Here is a 21,353-nt window from a genome sequence, read left to right as displayed (position 1 = left end):
CAAAAAAAAAATAGCTCTGTTAAATAAACCAGATGTAAATAATTGTTGAAAGCAATATAGGAGCCTGCATTGTGGCGTCTGCTTGATGTTTGGTTTGGCTCTGAGTGAGGTGACTCGGTTTCATTCGGGTCCTGAAATGCCTCTTCAAATGTTTTGTTGAGACTGCATTATTTAAAGACTGCGGAGATAGAGAATAACATGGCCCCCAAATGATTTGGGAATGGATGTAATCTGAGCTCGAATGAGACGATAATCAAGAAAAATTGAGAAAGCTTTCATGAATCTAAATGACGTGCTCACCACCGCAAGAAAGCAAGCGAAAAAAAATGCTTAAATAAATACTTTTTTATTCAGTTATTGGCTTTTTACAGGTACAAAGCATACAGCATGTTATAGTTTTATCAAAAGTGGAAAATACTGATGTTACACATGTAACAAATGTAAAAAATAAGTTGTCAATCTTACTTTCCCGAAAGTAAGAACATACATTTCAGCATATGAAAATATCCATAAAAACACAGCTTAAGTAATTTAAGTTAATAAACAGTACAAAAATGTAAAAACCATACATGTGAAAAGAATGAACAAGGACACCAACACGACAAATGACTCCATGATTTCTCAGGGAAAAAAAAATGTACACAAGTTCATAGTGTTTTAGTTGTTTACAGGATCATCATCACCATCATCTTCATAGTTGCCCGGGAGACACTTGGCTGGTCAGAGAATGTTAATGCATTTTTTTTTCTTTTTTTTGGAACAAACAAAACTATTTCCCTCCAAAAAACCTCCTCTCCGCAGGCCGGAAAAAAAAAGAAGAGCAAAAGTTCTCTCCCGTACTGAATCCTCAAATGTCTGTAAGGCAGGAGACTCGATTACATCTCACTCTTGGAGTGTTTAACCAGTCTTCAGCAAGAAAGCACACCGGGGCAAAGACAGAGTGAAAGGGATCATGTGAAAGGTGGGGTCTGCAATACCGTGCAAACCAAACAGTCTGTGTCCTGTCAGGTGCAGTCCGATCGAACGCACATGCTTTCTTTTTAGGGAGATAAACAAATTGACCCCTAAAAGATAAAGGCAGAGAGTTTTCTTAGACTCAAGTTGGAATTCTCTTCCTGTGAGTGTTAATGTTATCACCCCCTCTTATCTCTTAGCTGTGAACGTGACAAGTTTTTGGAGAGGAGAACTAATACGGGGTAATAAAAAACAGAAATGTTTGATCAAGATTGTGTGGACGCCACTAAATTGAATTCAGACAGAGTGAGCCATTCAGTGTCAATGGATACGCTGAGATGAGTTCTAAGAGAAAAGAAAGCACGATTGTACAGTCTGAACCCAGAAAAGACTGGTAAACAAACCAAGGTTTAGTTACTGATGCCATTTTTCTGCCTTACTGCATTAAAAGTCGTCTTATTACGTTGATTTTTTTAAAAATAACAAAAAAAGAAGAAGTCCAATGTTGTCTCAAAATATACAGTCTTTCTTTTTTTTTTCGAATGGAGAGTGTCACCATATTCTACAACACTGTAATAAATAGTCTCATACATATTGCTCAGCTTCTCCTTCGTTTAGAATGGTCACTGAGCCGTCCCCACTGTTCATTTCAATGTCTTTTGATGCCGCATTCTCAGGGAGCGAGGCTAAGTCCTTGAACACATCTACATAATGTCCAAATCCTGGGCCCCAGTTCAACAGATTGTCCCAGTTGAAACCCCCTGCTTGCTGGCCCAGTTTGTGGGGCAGGGTGTAGTGCTGCTCTGCAGAGGGGGTCTGGGCGATGCCCGGCCCTCCTTCTGCCCTGCGGCTCGAGTACCGCCTCTGCTTGAGCCTCCCGCCGTAGTCCTCGTCGTCAGCATCTGACTCGTTCACTTGAGAGAGCTTGGGAACCCGGGAGCTGTATGAGACGGGCTTGTCCCGGTCGTACTCCATCTCCGAGCAGGTGAAGGAGTCATGTGAGTCACTTTCTGAAGAGGACTCTGGGGCAGGGATGCCATCGGCTGGGTTGCGGACCCTTGACAACGGCCTGCGGCAATCCTCCTCTGAACTGGAACGCCCGTGGTCGGCGCTGCAGATGCTGGGGTTGCGTGGACGCGGAGTGTTCAGCCTCTCCACCTCCTCGATGGACAGCCCCACAGGAGGCCCCGTCTCCAGGGGGATCTGCTCGATTGGCTGCTTCAGCCGACTCCCGGGCCTGGAGGTGTGGCCGTGGCTGGCCATGGTCTGCGGACTCTTGCTGCGCCTCCCCAGCCGGGTGGCGTAGTTAAACATGGGTGGCGGTTGGCACATGTCATTGTGCATGTCCAGCGGGCTGCCCTCACGACGAGCCAGGTTGAGCTCTCTGGTGGGAGTGTTGCGGTAGAAGGAGGAGGGCTTGGTGAAAGGGGCCGGGGAGTGTCTGGAGAGAGGGTTAGGGGTGGGGCAGGCTGAGTGGGAGTGGCTGAGTGGAGTGGACCTCAGTGCCTGAGTGTACTGTGGCTGGTAGGTGTAGCTTGTTGCTCCAAGAGGTAAAGGAGACTGTCTGGCGAAGCCCAGCGGGCTGTGTCTCTGGATGGAGAACTTGGGGGTGTGGCTACGGAACTGCTTGTAGTGTTGGATGATGTCGGCATCTGAAGGGGCGATACTGCTGGCATTGTCTATGTCATAATGTTCAATATCTGCCTCTGGGCCATTGCAGGGGGCACAAGGAGCACTGGGAACAGTCTCATTGTTGTGGGGAATGTCTGTTTCATCATAGATCAGATAGGGGTTTTCCCTCTCAATGATGTCTGGCTTAGGGTTGCCTTCCGGTTGTTTCCGTACTGTCATGTCATCTCCATATGGTGGGATGTTGTCTGGGTCGTCGAAGGCTACGTTCTCGCTACCCTTCTTCTTTTTCTTCTTCTTCTTCTCCTTGGGTTTCTTCTCCTTGGGTTCCTTTGGCACTTTGGTCTTGTTGCGGTCCTTGCAGTGGTTGCACAGAATCAGGCTGAGCACCACCAAGGCGAGGACAGTGGCACAGCTGCCAACGATAGCCGGCACTGCCCAAATGGGGAGGACCATGGTCTGTACTGTGGGGCTGGGGCTGCAGATGAATCCACCATTATTGGCTGAGTTGCAAACAGTACCCTGAGGGCACTGCACACCCAGACAGGCCACCAAGGTCTCACAAGTCTTGCCGGTGTAGAACTCAGAGCAGACACAGGTGAAACCTGAGTGTGAATCTGGCACGCAGCTGCCATGGTTTTGGCAGGGATTAGAGGTGCAGTCGCCGGGTGGGACACACTGGTATGTGTACCACTGGTTGACACACATCAGGCCGTCCCAGCATGGGCTGCTCTCACACAGGTTCGGACCTCTGCAGCCAATCTTGACCGACGAACTGGTCTTGGTTAAGGTGACAAGGCTGTGCTCTCCGGTGAATGGCAGATTCTCCCCGTTGTACTTCAGGTAAGCCAAGCAGCCATCAAAACCTACCGATGAAAAGGAGAGGCCAAGTTAGTTAACAAGAAACAGCCAACAGCAGCTAACAAGGATACAACTGAAGCCGAGAGGTGAATCATTTCCGACTGGTTTGCAGACTGAGGGTATTTAAAGATGTCTTCCAATGCTGGATCATTTCCTCATAAACAGCAGGAACTGGGAGCTATAATCAGAGCTAAAGAAATTTTGTTTAGATGGGTAATAGGTTCAAGATTCGGACAAGAAAAAAAGAAAGTGAAAGTTCCCTATGGAACTCCTAAAGTAAAGAAAAAAAATGGGCTGCATCCATCACTGGCCAATTTGAGAGAAGAAATATGAAATATTTTCTGAGAGAAAATCTATCGTCAGAGCCATTATAGCTCCAAGACATGCATCTGGGTTGGATGAACGTCTCTGTCTCTAATTCAGTTGCTTTGTGTATTGCCTAACAGCACCGCCTCACCGATGTAAACAGATTTTTATTGAATTTATCCCAGTGCAGATTAAATCCATTTGTGTCTTTTCATTAGCTCTTGCAGAGTGAGTACACAACAGAACACAACTGTGCAGACACACACTGAGGTAAGGGCTGGTTAACAGGCACTCTGCCACAGCTCTGCGTGCTGAGAATATGTTTGTTTTGAAACAGTTTGTGCGTAAAAGAGGTCAACAAATCATTCAAATGGCTCATTTTTACCATATTAGTTCATAGTATAAGCTTAGTTTTCCCTCCCATGAAATTCTAAAATTTACTGTGTTGCATTACCTTCTGGAAAACCTCTCTTCTACCTTTTCCAAACTCATGTTCAAGGACATCTGATCTGTGATTTAAGACCACACTAAGAGGAGGGTTGATGGGAATAGGATGGAAAACACATAGTCTCCAAATGTTCCAAGATAACGTCAAATTAAACTAATATTAGTTATTTTAGTCTATAAATTACACTGATAAAGAAATCAACTCCTGTACATTCATAGCAGGTAAATCTCAGCATTGTCTGATTTCAGGCCAGCTCCTCAGTTCTGTTGGACACCCACCAAACACGACCGGCAGTTAATTTGCATTCATTTGAGAAAAAGAGCTTGGATGAGCACAAGTGATGTGTCACATGCATGTGCCATACTTTTAATATGTAGAAGAACATAGAAAAGTGGAAATAAGTTGTAAAAATCACATGTATGTACATGCATGTTGATGCAATATAGCATAATTTCAACACTGAAGAGCAGAATCTGATATATACAAGGCTAAAGTGCTTATTTTTAGAATGCATAAAAAAAGCTTATATTAAACACAAGCACTGTGTTTACACTAGTTTTTTTGTGTCTGGTAAACATTTATGTGGGAGATAAAAATGTCTAAGATAAGACTGAATATCTATACTATACTAAACTTTCTCTTATTAACCTTAACTAAGATGTCCAAAGGCAAATGTGTCAAAAAAGTAGTGATTAAACACCTGACTTTACGGTGTAAATGTGACAAAATTATTCGCAAAACATTCAAAGATCTTGTGTTTTTTCTTTCCAGTGACTTCTTCGGAGCTGTGAAACCTCTGAGGAAGCTTTGATATCATCCTGAGACACGAAAACTACAACTCAACTGATGAAAACCTCTCCGGAAAAGGAGCATAATTTGTCAACACATACCTAAGGTACTCTAACGAGAAAAATTGAAAAATGGCATTATAGGTTGCAAAAAATTATATTACAGACTGCAAAAATCTTCCCATCTGGTGCAGTGGTGAGAGTAAGGAGGGGCTCATGGTGCTCTTTCACTTTCCCCTGCTGGATTTATCCATTTGCTCATGGACCAAAAGTGATCTTCCACTCTTAAGCCAAAAAAATTAGGTTGTTAGTGCTCAATTACAGATAGAAGGAACCCGATCCATTGACCAGCTGTCACACTTTACTTCAACCCAAACGAATAATTTCAGTCAGGACAGCAGTGCAAATCTAACCTGACACACATTTGTGTTTGGCGGTGACTCGGCTTGACTGATGCTCTGGGACTGCTGACAAAGCCTAACGCAGGCTGAGATCACAGAGCCCCAGGAAGAGATCGAGATTTACTCTTTCCATCACCTCATCTTAAATTTGGGAAAACATTGAGGTAGACGCCTCATTACTACGTGACCAAGCAATTTAAGACAATTCAATAGAATGAATGAGAAAACACGTTTGGCTAATGCAGGAGAACAGGGAGGCTGGGGAGATGAAATGTGGAGTGATGTGTTGAATGTATGAAGGCTGTCTCATTTGTTAAAGTGCTTCAGCTGGTTGAGCAACGACTGGACAGAAAATAGAGAATTCAAAAGTCTCACCTGCTCCAGTTTTCTGCTGAGCAGGTCCCGGTGGGATCCCTCCCAGCGAGAGGGTCAAAACACTGAGACCTCCGAAGTCCTGGGTGGCGTGTTGGATGATTCTGGAGTGGCCGCTGTCCACCTGGATCAGCGTGGACGAGCCGTTCTTGAACAGCTGGAGCGTGTGCCACAGGCCGTCCGAAAGCACCACGTCTCCCACGGTCCGCTCCACCTTCCCGCCAACGCCGGCATCTGAGATGTAGTGGATGTTGCCGTTCCTCAACTGAAAGCAGGAAGAGAAATGGAGTTTTTTTTTTTTGTTATGTTCTCAAAGATCTAAGCAAAGCCTTTAAATAATTCCGCTAAGGAGGTCATGTAATTGCAACAGTTTGTTTACCAGAGGTGGGCCCGCATAGAAGTGATTAACTTTTAGTGTCCAACTGGATCCAGGAATATTTTACTCGGCCATGGTGGAGGTATGCAGCCTCAGACCGCTCTTGTTTAAATAATGTTTTCACCTCTGTGACTGGTATGTTCTGTTTAACAGCTGGATTATGCAAAAAACTACCCACTGAATTTTTAGCCTTGAGCTATAAAAGAGGCCTTTAAATGCCAGCTGCAAGGTATGAGTAACACACACAAACCTAGAGTGTACTGCCATATCAGCAACTTTGTACACCAAATGTGCATTAATTATGCTCATTAAGTGCAGCGATGTCTCTATGTTAACATAAACACTGAAAATCACAGATTACAGATGACGAGACACTCAACAAACCACCCTCTCTAAATCTGCGTGCGGTGATAAATCTTCATTTCAGGCAATGATAAATAACGGTCTGTGAGGAGAGGCTGCATAAACATGGGTAAAACTGCAGCTTTTTAGATTAAAGCAATAAGTTATCATGTCAGCATCAATCACGACCGTTAAGAGGAAGTCTTCTGTCAGTCTCCCTCAGAACTACCACCACACTGCGTTCAGACTCTGCTGTTGAGGTCAGAGATCAAAAACAAAAATGCGGCTCGATGCTCGTAAATCTTTTCCCGACGGAAAAAAAAAACGCCGCACTTCATCATTTTCTCGCAACTCGCGTGTGTTGTTGATGTCATTCAGCCAGAAGATGATCAGAAGCCTGCGAACAACAGACTCGGAGAGAACACAATCTTTCAAATGCCCACTGGAGAGGGCTCTTCACTGGGAGGAGTGCGTCTTTAAAGGAAGTCGACAAAGCTCACTTTGGCATCGGCCATGAAAAATCGTGGCTTTTCGCCGCGCATGGTAATCTCGTGTTCTCCCCACTTCGATGGAAAAGTAATCCTGCTCTCCTCCCTTTTCAAAGAACCCAAAACTCAGCAATGATAAGTAGCTTCCGGAAGAGTTGATTTAAAATGGGAAAAGCGGAAAATTCTCCAAGCCAAAGAATACAGAGCGCTCTAAAGCTGGTAAACCAATCATGGGGTCTATCTATTAAACATCTTGTTTTTTTTTTATATCTCTCCGTTTATATAGTTCTCTCAACATATACACATGCCCTGTATATATTCCCCCACTGCTCTTTTTTGTTTCATAGCTCCTATAATACTTTTCGGGACTGCTTAGGAAGCTGTGTTGGTGATTTGATGAGCACCACAAGTGGCTCAGGGCCGGAAAGAAAAATCATAAGAGAGAAAGCCTGACGCTACGTCGGGAAGGGGTTGATGGTGCTGAAAGTGGAGGGTGTCTGAAAGGAAAATTGAAGAGGATGAATGAACATTTGGGCCCCTCTGGGCAGCTGCCCAGGATCAGCCAGAGGAAGGGGGTGCTGAGCAGGACAAGAGGAGAGAAAAGAGGAGGTGGATAAGAAAGACCACAGTAGTTTTCCTACAGTTTAAACAAGGAGAGAGTGTGGTGTGATGACTGGTGGCCTAAGGGCTGACAGAGGAAGGCTAAAAACATGTACAGATACATGTGTAGACATACAGCCATATGAAAAAGTAGGCATGTTCTCTTTTAGTCCTGCAGTTTAAGGACTAAATAAAAAGGCATCTGGTCCTTACTTGAAACGACATCAATACGAACTCAGATGAAAAAGATAACATGATATATTACATCCTGTCACCATTTCACAGAAAACAAGCCAACAGCTCATAGAACCACCTTTCGCAGTTTTAACTTGAAGTAGTTGTTCTCTCTGTGACCATATCTGTTTCGGCCCACTCTCCTTCACATTGTTTTCTCATTTCTTCGAGGTTTGCGTGCATTCATTTGTGGTACAGCTCTCTTAATGCCTCCACCACAGCATTTCCATCATGTTCAGGACTTTCACCGGACCAGTGCAACGCCATGATTCCTTTCTATTTCAGCCACCACCTTTATTAACCAAACCTAAACAGATCTGAGCATTTATGTCTTCAAGATAGCCCTTTCTATCTCAGTTACTGTGTTTTTTTTTATTGCATTTTAACTACAAGGTAGAAAATAATCCAAAAAAAAAGTTTATGTTCCTACTCTTCAGTTACTTATGATGACATAACATCAAATTCAGTGTTGAAATGTTTTTGTTTTACACTATGAATCAGCCATTCTCAGCCAATCCTCTTTTGCTTTCCTGGAAAACGATAAAAATCCTTCATGAAAAATCACTCATCCTGCACTCGGGGAGCATAGCAACGCTTTGCGGAGCCTGCTGCTCAGGCCACTGGAGCTGATCAATCAGAGCAGACTCTCCAGCTTCTGTTTTTACATGAAAGACATAACAAATAGCTCTGCGCTTGCCATAAAAGCTGACTGTCTCATCGCATCTTTTTGTCATAGCCACAATCTTTTCTCCACCTTTTGTTTGCAGCCGCTGAGCGTACTTCTAGTTTAAAATCTTTACAGAAAGGCGCTGCTGTTTCTTTTCAGATAACCCATCATATGGGCAGAAGTTACACTGGTAACCAAGGCAACTGTTTTTCTAGTGTGAGCTATTCTCACTTCTGATATGAAGGTCAGACAGAACTATCGCAGCTGTTTCACCCTTCTGCCTCTCCACTGGCTTTGCCAGAGTCTTTGGATCGTTCATTGGCTTAATTGATGTGGATAAGAGGTGAGGCTCGGGGCCCACAGTGCTTGCTTTGGCATTGCATTTTCTAGACTTTGACTTCTATTACTTTCTTAGTCAAATAAAGCCCTTATTTTTCTAAAGTCTGAGTTCAGTCTCCGTTTTATGCTGCGGCCCACAAGCCTCGTCGGAACATAAATGGGTGCTCGCCCAAGGTCTATAGCTTTTGTCCTCAGACAGGACAGCGTTGCTTGTAATTATTGAGCTTTTATAATTGTGTGTTGTTGGGTTGTTGTCAGCGGTGTGAACCGTTTCTGCAGGAGGAAAAAAACATCTCACACGGGGGGAAGAGCACCACCTGGGAAGCTTTCATTATGAAAATTACTGATGCACTGCAGCATTTAATTAAAGATAAAGACTCCAGCACGACATTCTATTTGTTGTTTTAAAAGAATTCATACCAGAAAGGCAACTAATCTGGGAGAACTCTGTAAAGTTCAAAGCACAGACTTTCATTTGAAGGAAGAGAATGGGCACATCAGCTATAATTTTTGCTACGTTTTTAAGTGTTGATCATCATCATCATCATCATCATCATCATCATCTCCATGCTAATGTGGGCTGAAGACTGATCAGCTGCGTGGAACGTCCAAAGATTCCATGTAACATTACTGAAGCTCTGAGAGCGCACATACAAGAACTAAGAGTTCACAAGCCGTCCCTGCATAGTTTATCCATCCATCTTCTATACCCGCTTAATCCAGTTTACCAACCGGTCCCAGCTACCATTGGGCGAGAGGCGGGGTACACCCGAGATGGGTCGCTATGAGACAAACAACCAGCCACGCTCACACTCACTCATAGGGACAATTTAGAGACTGTGGCTGTGTTCGAAACCGCATACTTCTCCTACTACTCATACTGACTTTTTTTCCCGGATGCATACTAGATTCTCTGAAATGTTGGGCATGCATCATAAGGTTACTACTCATACTCAAACTACCCAAGATGCAACGTAACGTGACGTCGCCGATCGTCATTTCCTGTCAAAACGGCAGTTTCAAGCTAGCTACAACGAGGGTAGGTTCACTTCCTGTTTTCAAAACAAAAGCACCAATTGTATCGTAATGGCTTTCCCTATGATAAAAGGCAACGGGTATTTTATTTTGTGAAAATAACCGGAAGTGCGTTGCTCACTGCGGCTAGCTTTAGTAGCGCCGAATTCGTTGGAACAAAATTGTAAACAGCCGGTATTTTGTCAGGTTTTCAACACGTTGGGGATCTAAACGACTACTTTCTCGCCTGAAAATGTTTCAAATGTTGCTAAAGTTTACAGAGTTTAGAGATTAAGGAAAATCAGCTTCAGGCCGGCTGATTTCGGCTCGGGCAGGAGCGAAATGCATTGTGGGTAAACGCTCTGCATACTGTCTGATCGATGAGTATGCAGTATGTAGTATGTAGTATGCGGTTTTGGACATACAGCCTGTCCATGAATAATGTATCATGAAAATAAACTCAATAGGTTAAACCCAAAACATACATTTCTTTATGCGCTCACTGCCCGGCCATCGGCTTCCTCTCTCACCTTGACTGTGGTGTAGTTGCTGCTCTCCTGCACATGCAGCAGAGTGCCGCTCTTGCTTCGTGTTCTGAACTTGACCTCCAAGCTGCTGGGCACCACGGGGTCAAAGGTCAGGTCCTTCAGCGCCCTCCTCAGCAGGATGTCTCGTTTGGGGCCCTGCTTCAGAGAGAAGTCCAGGCGACCGGTGCCATCCAGGGACAGGGCCGTGTCTGCTGTCATGTCTGAGAGACACAAACAAATAATCTCGTGAGCTCCGTCTGACGTCAGAAGTCTCATAGGAAATCGTAAAATTATAAACCTATTTGTACTCTGCCAGGTTCAAATGATTTTTCCTAAACCCATAACTACAAATTGGTCCTTATGTTCTCATCCGTAGTTATAAATACCTTCCCATCAATGCAAGAAGCCCCAGACCAGCCTTTCATTCCCAATGAGCTCTACCCAAATGTCTTAATGTAACACAAAGAATGCGTTTATTAACTGAAGCTTTGATTTCTTTGCTATGATTTCATGTTCTAAAGCCAGAACACTACCGTTTGTGCCAAACATTACTGTAATGAGAAGCAACGTGAGCCCTCATACCAATCTACAGTTATTATATCATCACAATAAGATCATGAAACATGTCTGTCCTTGATGGTTAATTCCGTGAAAGGATGCGGATGGAAAAGTGTATTTCATCTTTGCGTTAATGCTCTCCTCCACTTAGTAAAATAAAACGTTGGTACAGATTAAACTGAACTCAATTGCATTGTTCTGGAATTTGCCAATTTAGAGTCAAAATCAGTTAAATCCAATAAGTTTCTCAATGAAAAACGGTTAATGTGGTTCCTGGTGCAAAAATGTTCAAATATTCTGAACACGAGTGCTGACACTGACATCTGTAAACAGTGCTGCTGTTCTCAGAGGCAGCCTGCAGCTGCAGGGCCGGCAACAAATTCAATCAGAGTGGCCTATTAGCTGTGCAGTATCATCAACTTTGAAAACAAACCAACCATTTTCAGCTTTAGAATGCCCCAATTTTTCCATTTACATTGAAATCCATGCAACACAACGTCAGTGAATGACCTTCCACGCTGTAGTAAATGAAGCCTCGGAGGTTTAACCAAACAGTTTCCACAGGTGTCTCATTTTTTATTGGTCCCTAACAAACAGTTGGTTTAGGGTATCAAATAATGATGATGTACTGGAACTGGAGTCTGCTAGCATGCGATACTTCACCCTTTATTGCTCTGTGATATAAAAAAGCTGAACTTTCCAGTTCAAATGATGCTTTTTAACTGATGGTTTACATGCATTTGCATACTAACAACGGTCAAAAAATTCATGAAGTCCTTCCAGGGCCAGTAAAAAATACTTTTGGCTGGTTAAATTGCCAAAAAGGTCCATTTTGGTTTCCTGCTGCCACTCATTCTGGGAGGCTCCGAGGAGGAACTTGACTGTTTCTTATTACTTGTGCAATTTTCATCAAACTTTAGGCGTTTGTCGTTGAAAAAACAATGTCTCTGCCCTTCACTGCACCTTTTGTGTCCATCTCTGAAAGAACCCACTGCATTTGCATTAGAAGAAAAAAAAAATGACTGAAGCAGATTTCCCACAAAAATCAAACCCGATGGCAAACAAAAGCATCCAGTTTCCCCGGTAATGCCTTTAATTGCTTGCAGGAACAATATGAAAGCGTCAGAATAAATGTGTAATAGTAACTGGTGTCATTGCTGAACATACTACTGAACCTCACACAGTAGTTCTAAGTTTATGGCAGTTTTTCTAAGCCCAGAAGGTTTTTAGGTCTTTTTTTTTCAGTTCACCAATGTTGAGTCTGAGGATTTATGTAATATAACGCTTTGAAATGAAGCTCAGCAGGCAACAATGTGGCCTATATTAAGCTACATAAAGCAGCTTGATGACTCATGAGGGATTGATCATAAATAATCATGATAGAATATTCCTTACTAAGTGCGACTTCAGCAGAAAACGACACTTCAAAGGCAGATGCTTACATTTCTCACAGAATTTGCCGGTAAAGCCGTCGACACACTGGCACTGTTGCCAAGACCAGTGGTCCAAACAGGTGCCTCCATGTCTGCACGGGCTGGCGGTGCAGGCTCCTTCCAGTCTCGGACATCTACAGACACAATAATACACAAACTGACAATCAGACGGACAGTTTGACAGTCAGCTCCACAGCAAGCAGCTGGGGGGTCCGCAGAAAAAGAAACGATAAAACAGGGGCAGATGAGCTGTGATTTCTGTCCCAGTGCGGCAATACAAAAACCCCATAAAGAACCCCAGAGCATTAGCATATTAAAAGATCTGTCTTTGGCTCACTATTCACCACCGAAAAAAAAAAAAAAAAGAGCCTCTGGAATTCCCCCATCAAAAAATCTGCCATTTGTATCTAAAAAAACCATCTTTTTAAAAACTCCCGACAGGGTCTGAGAGTGTGAACAGATGTCCCGCAGCGAAAGTCGAGGAGGTTGGAGAAGATAGATGGGGAGGAGAGGAAGAAGATGCAGAAAGGCTTAAATGAAAGGGGTGGGATTGTTCGGCTGCAGACCTGTCAAGAATGCCACGCGATGCCAATGCCTGACTGGGCTCCAGCGGGCGGCCGTTGACGGCGAACTCCATGATGCAGCCGACAAAGTCGTGGGTGGCGACCTGACCGCGCCGATGAAGGACAGGTTCTATCGACTTCACTCCTCCAACCGAGAGCCTGTTGGGCTGCACGTCCAGGATCCTGCACAAACACAAACAGGCGCACACTCACATGCGTGCACACACAAAAGTGCCTATGCACAGAAATTCAAAAGCTCACAAGTGTGCATTCAGCGTTCAAAGGTATTCAAACTGAAACACGCTTACACAGAAAGACGCCAGAGAGTTTCGCAACAATGTGCTCCCCCAGAAACGTTCTTTTTCACCACAAAAACACACACAAAAGCACGCAAAGTCTCAAGTTTTCACCCCACGAGGCCTGGCTTCAGACTGTCAGTCTGCAAAGACCATCCATTTATGTGAAGGTTTGCATCATATATGGAGCAACAGATGAGGTCAATCCGACTTTGAGGGGTCTGTATAACATCGTTGTAGAAATATGTCAGAGAAAAGCATGTGACATCCGAAGCAACTAACATACATCCAGAGAGTTTGACAGCAACAGGGTTTACGAGTGTGTGAGGCTCTAACTTGCACGTCATCATCAGGGGATGCGTGCAAGCCTCAAATGCTGACTCGTGCCCATTCACAACTGAGCACAATCAGCCTATAGTCATAGAAGTTTTAGTTTCGACAAGGTGCAGGTAAGTTAGAGGGATAGTTTGCCTCTTTTGACATGAAACTATATCACATCCCATACTGTTCTTGCTCTCGGTGGAAGAGGTCGCATTTTCTCTCTGCTCCTCCCTCCCTGTTTTTGCCCTGCTCAGCGTGTCTGTGTGTATATCTTTTGGAGCATCTTTTTACATATCAGACGAATTCAAGTAAGATGGATTTGGTCAGCTGGTCTCTCAATGCTATTGATCAAATTTTCTCAAGCGCGAAGTTGAGGAAAGGAGAAGCCTCATGCCCCGAGGGGACATTCTTCGCTGGATACTCGGAGGACGCCTGGGGGACATGGCGTACCGTGTGTTTGGCGATGCTGTCTGTCGAGGATGCGGAAGACGTCTACATATTTGGATTTATGATACTATGATACATTTTCTTACCCCCTGCTGCGTCCTGTGAGCAGAGTTCCAGCCTCGTTTTGGCGTTGACGAAGGTAGTCCGGCTAGTTGGCTGGGGTTTAAAAAAGAAAGTGTTTTGCTTCTCAAAACAATATGCATTCAAAAGAGTAATACATTTGCATCACAAAATCATTGTGCAGGAAAAAGTCAGACCTCACAATCTCTTGGCGCTATTTTCGCCTGCCGACAGCCGCGCCTGTTACGGTGTTTGCTGCTCGGTCTGCACTTCGGTCTGCACAGTTTACACAGCAGGCAGTGATACGAAGGGAGAGAAAATAGGGCCAAGCGATTGTGAAGTCTTTTTCCTGGAGAACGATTTTGTGATACAAATGTATTACTCTTTTGAACGCATATTGTTTTGAGAAGCAAAACGCTTTATTTTTGTGGCCCCAGCCAACTAACCGGACTACCTTCGTCAACACCAAAGCGAGGCTGGAACTCGGCTCACAGGACGCAGCAGGGGGTAAGAAAATGTTCATAAATAACGTGCTAGTATGGGATGTCAAAAGAGGTGAACTATCCCTTTAACACGAACTAATGATTGAAAGTCACCATCGACTAATTCCAAGTTGCTTTTCTTTCATTTATTGGCTACAGGTGTGTGTCGACTGCCATCGTAAATCACAAGATGAATGTTAAGGGTTAACTGACGACCAACAGGCCAGCAGAGACAGAAAAGATGCTCTAACCCTAACCGAAAAAGGGGAGTGTCTGTAAACTGCACAATTTTCTTTCTGACTGCAGTGAGAAATCCCTTTTTTAAATAAGAGAAACAGTTTAGGTTGGAGCTCTTTTAACGGATTGTCAACATGGGCATTAAAAGCCTGCTTTTCATCAAGCCATAAGCCTTGATATTTATAAGAAGTGACTCTTTCTGTACAAACACCATATAGAGTCAAAACAGAGGAATCAGCTGCCTTAAAGCAGGTCATAGATTCTGTCTTTTTTTCCCCTTTAATTCGGGACTAAATAATGAGACGTGACACATGGACACCACAACGTTTTAAGCCCAAAGGGTTGGAAGTTGTTGGTCATCATCCACTGATGAGAAATACATCATGTCTTCAATTAAACCTCTTGACTGTGTAATGTTGATTCACTGCAGACAAGAGCTGCTGTCGGGTCAGAGAGCAGAGCAGCAGCTGTGAAATATTAACCGAATATGTTCGTACCAGGTACGCGAAACCTTTTTGGTTTGGTTTCCCATTATTTTCTCAGACTTGAGGAATTATTCATTGATTTTTCCAGGCCTTGGAACAGACAGTATTTTCTGGTTTACAGTTTGGATGGATAATGGAACCAGCTGTTGAGTAAACGATATGTGTGTGTGTGTGAGATTCTCCTACCAGTCCGTGTGCACTGCCACGTTGCTCACAGCGCAGTATCCTGGTTCCTGGTCATCACCACACAGGTCCACAGTCAGTGATGCAGCCTACATGACGACAAGAACACACACATACGTGTCACGTGGAACGCCTTTAAAGAGCAGCAGCTGTACATTTAAACTACCTCAAACAATTATTGTTCAGGGAGGAAATTTCTCAAACCCTTCCTGGCAGACTATGGTCGGCATAAACACCAACAAGCTGCGTCCCTCACTGATTTGTGTGGCGGAGCGTGACCCTGCAATCACTCAATCAATATCAGCCACTTCCTCTTTATAACCAGTGTCATGTGGGAGTGCACATCCCACTTATATTGATTCAGTCACACTCAATCAACATGAGTTTAATTATGAGGATTATCAGAGGATTGATGTGTTGGCTGGACTCAGTGTCAGGAGGAGAAGCCACGCAAACTCGGTTTACTGGTAGAGCAACACGCTACAGTGAAGAAACCGAGTATAGGCGCCCAGCTCATGTTGTGGAGAAAAAGGAGTCGGACTCGCCGTGGTCAGCCTCTTACGGGGAATTTATTGAACAGACCGTCACAGAGACATGTACATTTCAGAATGCACGGAAATTCCCTTTGACCTCAGTTTGTGACAATCTTTTATACACTTCTGTATCATTCAATGCGTACGTGGCCCAAACCATGTGGGAGTGCACATCCCACTTATATTGATTCACTCACACTCAATCAACATGAGTTTAATTATGAGGATTATCAGGGGATTGATGTGTTGGCTGGACTCGGTGTCAGGAGGAGAAGCCACGCAAACTCGGTTTACTGGTAGAGCAACACGCTACAGTGAAGAAACCAAATATAGGCGCCCAGCTCACAGCATTTACAGCCATTCGAGGTGCTGAAATATAGTTTTTTTTGTGTCAGAATAAATAAAAGAGCATCTAATCCTTACCAGGTCTTAAAAGTACGTCAATACAACCTCAGACAAACAACAACACATAACATATCAAATCAAGTCATTATCAATTTAGCAAAAACCTTTGTCTTGTTAACAAACAGTTAGTAGAACCATTTTTAGCAGCATTAAACTGAAGGAATCGCTTTATGTGTGACGTTATCAGTCTCTCAAATCGCCGTGGAGGAGTTTTGTTCAACCAATCTTTACACGGTTGCTTCAGGTTATTGAGGTTTTTCAGGTATTTGTTCATGCAGAGCTATAAAACAGTCCCACCACAAGCTTCAGCCAAGCTTTAGCTGTCAGACCCATGGCCTCACATCTGACTCTATAACACTTTGGTAAACAGAGGAGTTCATAAGTCAGTACAGGTGCCCAGGTCCTGTGGCTGCAGAAGAAGCCCAGATTATCAGCCCTCCACCACCGTGCTTGACAGCTGGTGTGAGGTGTTTGTGCTGATATAAAGTGTTTGGTTTCCTCCAAACGTGCTGCTGTGCATATAAATTTCTTATTCTTTCTTTCCAAGAAAATAACAAATGCATGATCAGTCAAAAACAGCAGTGCAGTGGTTAACACTGTCACCTCACAGTAAAAAGAGGGTGAATCTAAGATGGCTGTCAGCTGTGGCCTTTCTTTGGGAAGTTTGCAGTTCTCTCTGTTCCTGAGTGGGTTTATTCCCACAGTCCATAGACATGCCTTTTAAGATAAATTGGTCATTTAAATCAATTGTAGGAGTGAATGTAAGCATGCATGTCTCTGTTAGCCCTGTGATGGACTGATGACCTGTCCAGGGAATACCTCGCCAGTGTCAGCTGGGATAGACTCCAGCACATCCACGACCCTCCGTGGGATTTATAGGGTGTAGCTAATGGATGGATGTAGAGCATGCTCACATGTTAACTGATTAGATGTAACAGGTCCTCTGTGCCCAATTACCTTCATTGTTTTTACAGGCTAATAAAAATATTCACTACAAGAGTGAGAATATTTCTTTTCATTTAGTCTCCCTTTAAACATTACTCACTAAATAAACAATTTTGGTGTTATTCAAGGAGCAGTTTAACATTTTGGACAATGTGATTATTTACTTTCTAGCATAGAGTTAATGGCAATCAAAATGACTTCTGTATGTTCATGAAAAACACTGTAAGGCTGCACTCAGATGTTATATAGTTTAGTGCAACATGAAGATGAGAAACAGGACTGCTGCTGGTAGCGTCACATCTGGTCCATAGATCCAAGAGTAATGCAAGTCTTGTCTGCTCTTCCAACTTTATGCCAGAAACAGAAGTGCGTGCCAAAATGCTGAACTATTCTTTTAAAGATTATTAAATATTACTCAAAAATCTCCACAAACTAATGACTAAGTCCCCTTGAACTTGAGAACAAAGATGAAGAATTCCAACAAATGGAGGCAGCAAGAGTTGAGCCAGTAGCAGTGGGTGCTAGCGCAGCTGCTAACCCAACTGCCAATGGTGACTGTAGCGTCTGCACCTCCACCCAGAGCCCGGTACAAGCTGATGGTGTTTTCAGCACAAGCACCAGCATCCATCAGCTGAAGTTATGCTCATAAAGAGACGCTGTTTGCTCAAATGATCACAGACATCCCAGCTCTTGGTTCCGTAATTCAAAATATTTTCTTTTTCATGATGCAGAATTAATTGGAAAAGTTGACCAGCTGTAACTATTCTGCTCAACTACTGTTTTTTATCATTGTTACATAATATTGCTGCAAAACAATTGTAATTAATATTAGTAAAATCAGAGTTCATTCCACCTTTCATTCCATGCAGCCAAGCTGGAACAAACCCATACCTTCACACATTCACACTTCCTTCTGGGCAGTGAAGCGGTTTTAATATTGTAGAGAGAAAATTGTTTGTGGATGACTTCTGGATCGAGACATTGTTTTTTTTTTTTTTTTTTAAACCTCACTACAAGCCAAATACCTTTATATTTAGGAGAAGGCATACATCTTTCTGGCCATTAAAGCCGAAATCATGTGATACTTCCCATTACAGACCCAAGGAAAAACATGTTTATTTAATTATTTTCCTTTAAAACTTGGGAAATGTGTTTACAGTATGTGAAATTCATATTTCTTGTGGTGTGACTTAATAGAATTCTGGTTCCTCGAACTGAAGATTACTTTCATCTTGTTGACAGTTTGCTCTAACAATCAGTCTTCATAGCTCAAGTTGTCTGGAAGTTTTCTGTTTTTCTTCCACATTTCAAAATTAACTGGAAAGGGTGACAAGTCGACCAAATATCCAATCAGCGAATAATCGTTCTGCGGAAAATTAAGTTTGGGTATTTCTCCGCTGATATTCGTGTAAACGAGCCCCGTTTAGTGCTTAGATTGTCCGTTCCAAGGCACGAGGCAAATCCTTTTTCACTGTGATGGTTGACGAGAGAGTGGCATAGAAATGCCAGACATTTTCAGGGAATGTTTCCTGTTTCCCGTGAGTGGCACAAAAGCATTTGCCCAGATGTAGATTGTTGTCTCTTCTCCCTGTGTGCTCTGAGATGGAACGACTCCACGAGGAAGAAAAGAAATGGGCTGGTGAGGAAACTGTCCGGAAAAGTGTGTGAAAGTGTTGAAAAACTGGGGCAATCACGCTCCACCTCTCCTACAGTTTAAGTAAACACGGACCACACCGACCCGGATCCCTGACACAAATCATCCGGGAGAGCATGACCCTGCCGAGCGCACACACACACACACACACCCACACACACACACACACTCCTCAGTCATTACTTCACTTAAAACTTGAGTCAAACACACATAGGAGAAAATCAGATAATAAAAATAGGCATAAAGACTCAGAAATAGTGAGGAGAAGTACAAATGTCTCGAACACATCTGTGACTCACTGAAGCCCCATAAAGAACCACATCAACATTAAATCAATGTTTTCCTGTGATCAAAGAGCCTGCAGCCATGCTTTAAATAATATACTACATTTACTGACAAGTGTCTCACTCTGTGGAAGAGAAAATATTTCTCACAAGAACCCCTCGGTAATTAGGACCGAATGTAAGATGAAAGGACGAGAAGCGAGTTTCATGTGTTTTGCTAACACTGATAGAAATGTGCAGAAAGCGCTGATGGAGATCGCTGTTTTCCCCACGACTGACATGATGCATTGCTCTCTGTTGTGGCGCATGGGTCAAATAACTGCTGGTCTGGATTTACTCTCTGCCTGTTTCAAGGACAAATAACGAATCTGAGAAAAGGCCTGTTGATTAGCCGCTGGCGCTGATCGACAACAGCGGAGAGTAAACTGTGAAGCTACATTTGCATTCACAGAAGGTTTAAGTTTTTGTTCCGAATTAATACACTTATTCAAAACAAACTGCCTTGCCTCTTAACGTCTCCGTTTTCCTCTTGTCCCATACTTTTATTTATCAGACTACTTGGTTTATGTGTGTATTTCATCCTCGTTTTGCTTATTTTTTAATGGCAGGTACTGGAACAGGAGCTGCACCTGTTAGGGATGCACCGAGTACTCAGTATTCATTAAAGTGTTCCGATACTACAGAACCGACACCAGTGCACTGGAAAAAAATCTAAGTCTTACCAAGTATATTTGTCTAATTTCTAGTCAAAATATCTCACTTAATATAAGACACAATTGCCTAACAAGTACCATTTCAGCCAGATATAGGGACTTGTTTGAAGACAATACATCTGGAATATCTTGTTAAATGAAAAAGTCTTGAAAACAAATTGTTTTGAGTCGGATTTCATATGAAACAAGCTTTTTTTGGCATTTGAAGAGCTTTTTAAGCTAATTTCAAGATCACTTTTATCTCAAAAGTCCCAAATATCACATCTTATTTCAAGAAATCTTGACAAGCCGATTTTCACTAGTTCCATTGGAAGATTTTTTTTTCTTATTTCAAGCAAAAACGTCTTGTATTTGTTGTTTTTTTAACTTATTTTTGGAGGGGCATTTTTTCCTGTGTGTGACAGGAGCTTCATTTTCCTGCAATGTGCTTGTGAAAGTTAAAATGTTGAAACAACATGTTGCACTAAGAGTAGTTTTATATTACTAAAGTGCAGTTTTATTTGGGTTGAATATGCCTAAAGAACATAAAACGTGTTAAATAGTAAGAACTGTAATCGCTTTGATTAGTACTCATATCGGAACTCGGTATCGGCAAGTACTAAATGGTAGGTTTAATAAAATGTGGTATCGCTGCATCCCTAATAAAAATTGTGGTAAAAATTGAAAATTTCATTCAAACTACTACAGAAAACTTATATATTTGACATATTTACAGTACATGTGCTTCATCAACAGAGAACTTTTCCATTTTTATTCTAAATTTAGCGTGAAACAGAGAGCACAGTGTTATCTGTTCATACAGAAGTTAAGCAGGCCCGACACCCCCCCAAACAGACCAGACTGGTCAGCTCCACTGGCCTTCACAGGCAGCACCCGCCATTCTGAAACAGCTCTGTTTAAAATGGAAATTCATAAAAAGTATTTCATTGAACGCAAACCTAGTATTTCTGAGGAAGAGCTCTCTGAAACTTCAACAGGCCGTGAAAAGGTGAAGGTGTGACTCTCACAAGTCTTGTTCAATCAGTTTGACTGGACATAAATATAGTTTGTGGTTCATTTATTATATTTGACAAAAAAAAATCCAACTCTGATGACTATCATTGGGGTTTTAACAGCAGGTATGAACTCTCTGCTCCCTCTGATTGCTTCATGAAGAAGCAGTGCACGACCGTGTCTGAGGTTTCTGCCTGCTTTTCAGATTGGCTCAGAACTCAGGCGCAGCAACTGGGAACAGACCTCAAGCCTGGCCACCGAAATGACCTACATCACCTTTAGCAAACACGGCGATCGGGTTCACTTTACACCGCCTGCGGGAGTTGGCACTTTAGGCCCGACACACAGACATTTTTCTCTCACCCTTGAGAAGCGCAAACATATCCACCTCATGATTCACTGGGCACTACATGCA

At 43.0% G+C, this 21,353-nt stretch overlaps 1 protein-coding gene across 1 annotated transcript in view; it reads right to left on the bottom strand.

Annotated features, from left to right (window-relative positions):
- Positions 1-363: 363 nt before the first annotated feature.
- fat4 (FAT atypical cadherin 4) overlaps positions 364-21,353 on the bottom strand; it is a 115,088-nt gene continuing 94,098 nt past the window's right edge. The window contains exons 12-17 of the mRNA XM_075481949.1: positions 15,415-15,500; positions 12,904-13,083; positions 12,347-12,471; positions 10,350-10,567; positions 5,763-6,024; positions 364-3,449 (exon numbers count right to left, since the gene is read on the bottom strand). Coding sequence (XP_075338064.1) covers positions 1,540-3,449; positions 5,763-6,024; positions 10,350-10,567; positions 12,347-12,471; positions 12,904-13,083; positions 15,415-15,500 — 2,781 coding nt within the window. The 3' untranslated portion in view covers positions 364-1,539. The remainder of the gene's footprint in view (positions 3,450-5,762; positions 6,025-10,349; positions 10,568-12,346; positions 12,472-12,903; positions 13,084-15,414; positions 15,501-21,353) is intronic.

Source organism: Odontesthes bonariensis, chromosome 13 (genome assembly GCF_027942865.1).
Source record: "Odontesthes bonariensis isolate fOdoBon6 chromosome 13, fOdoBon6.hap1, whole genome shotgun sequence".
In the NCBI taxonomy this organism is placed as follows: Eukaryota; Metazoa; Chordata; class Actinopteri; order Atheriniformes; family Atherinopsidae; genus Odontesthes; species Odontesthes bonariensis.
This window is presented reverse-complemented; position numbering and strand designations above follow the sequence as displayed.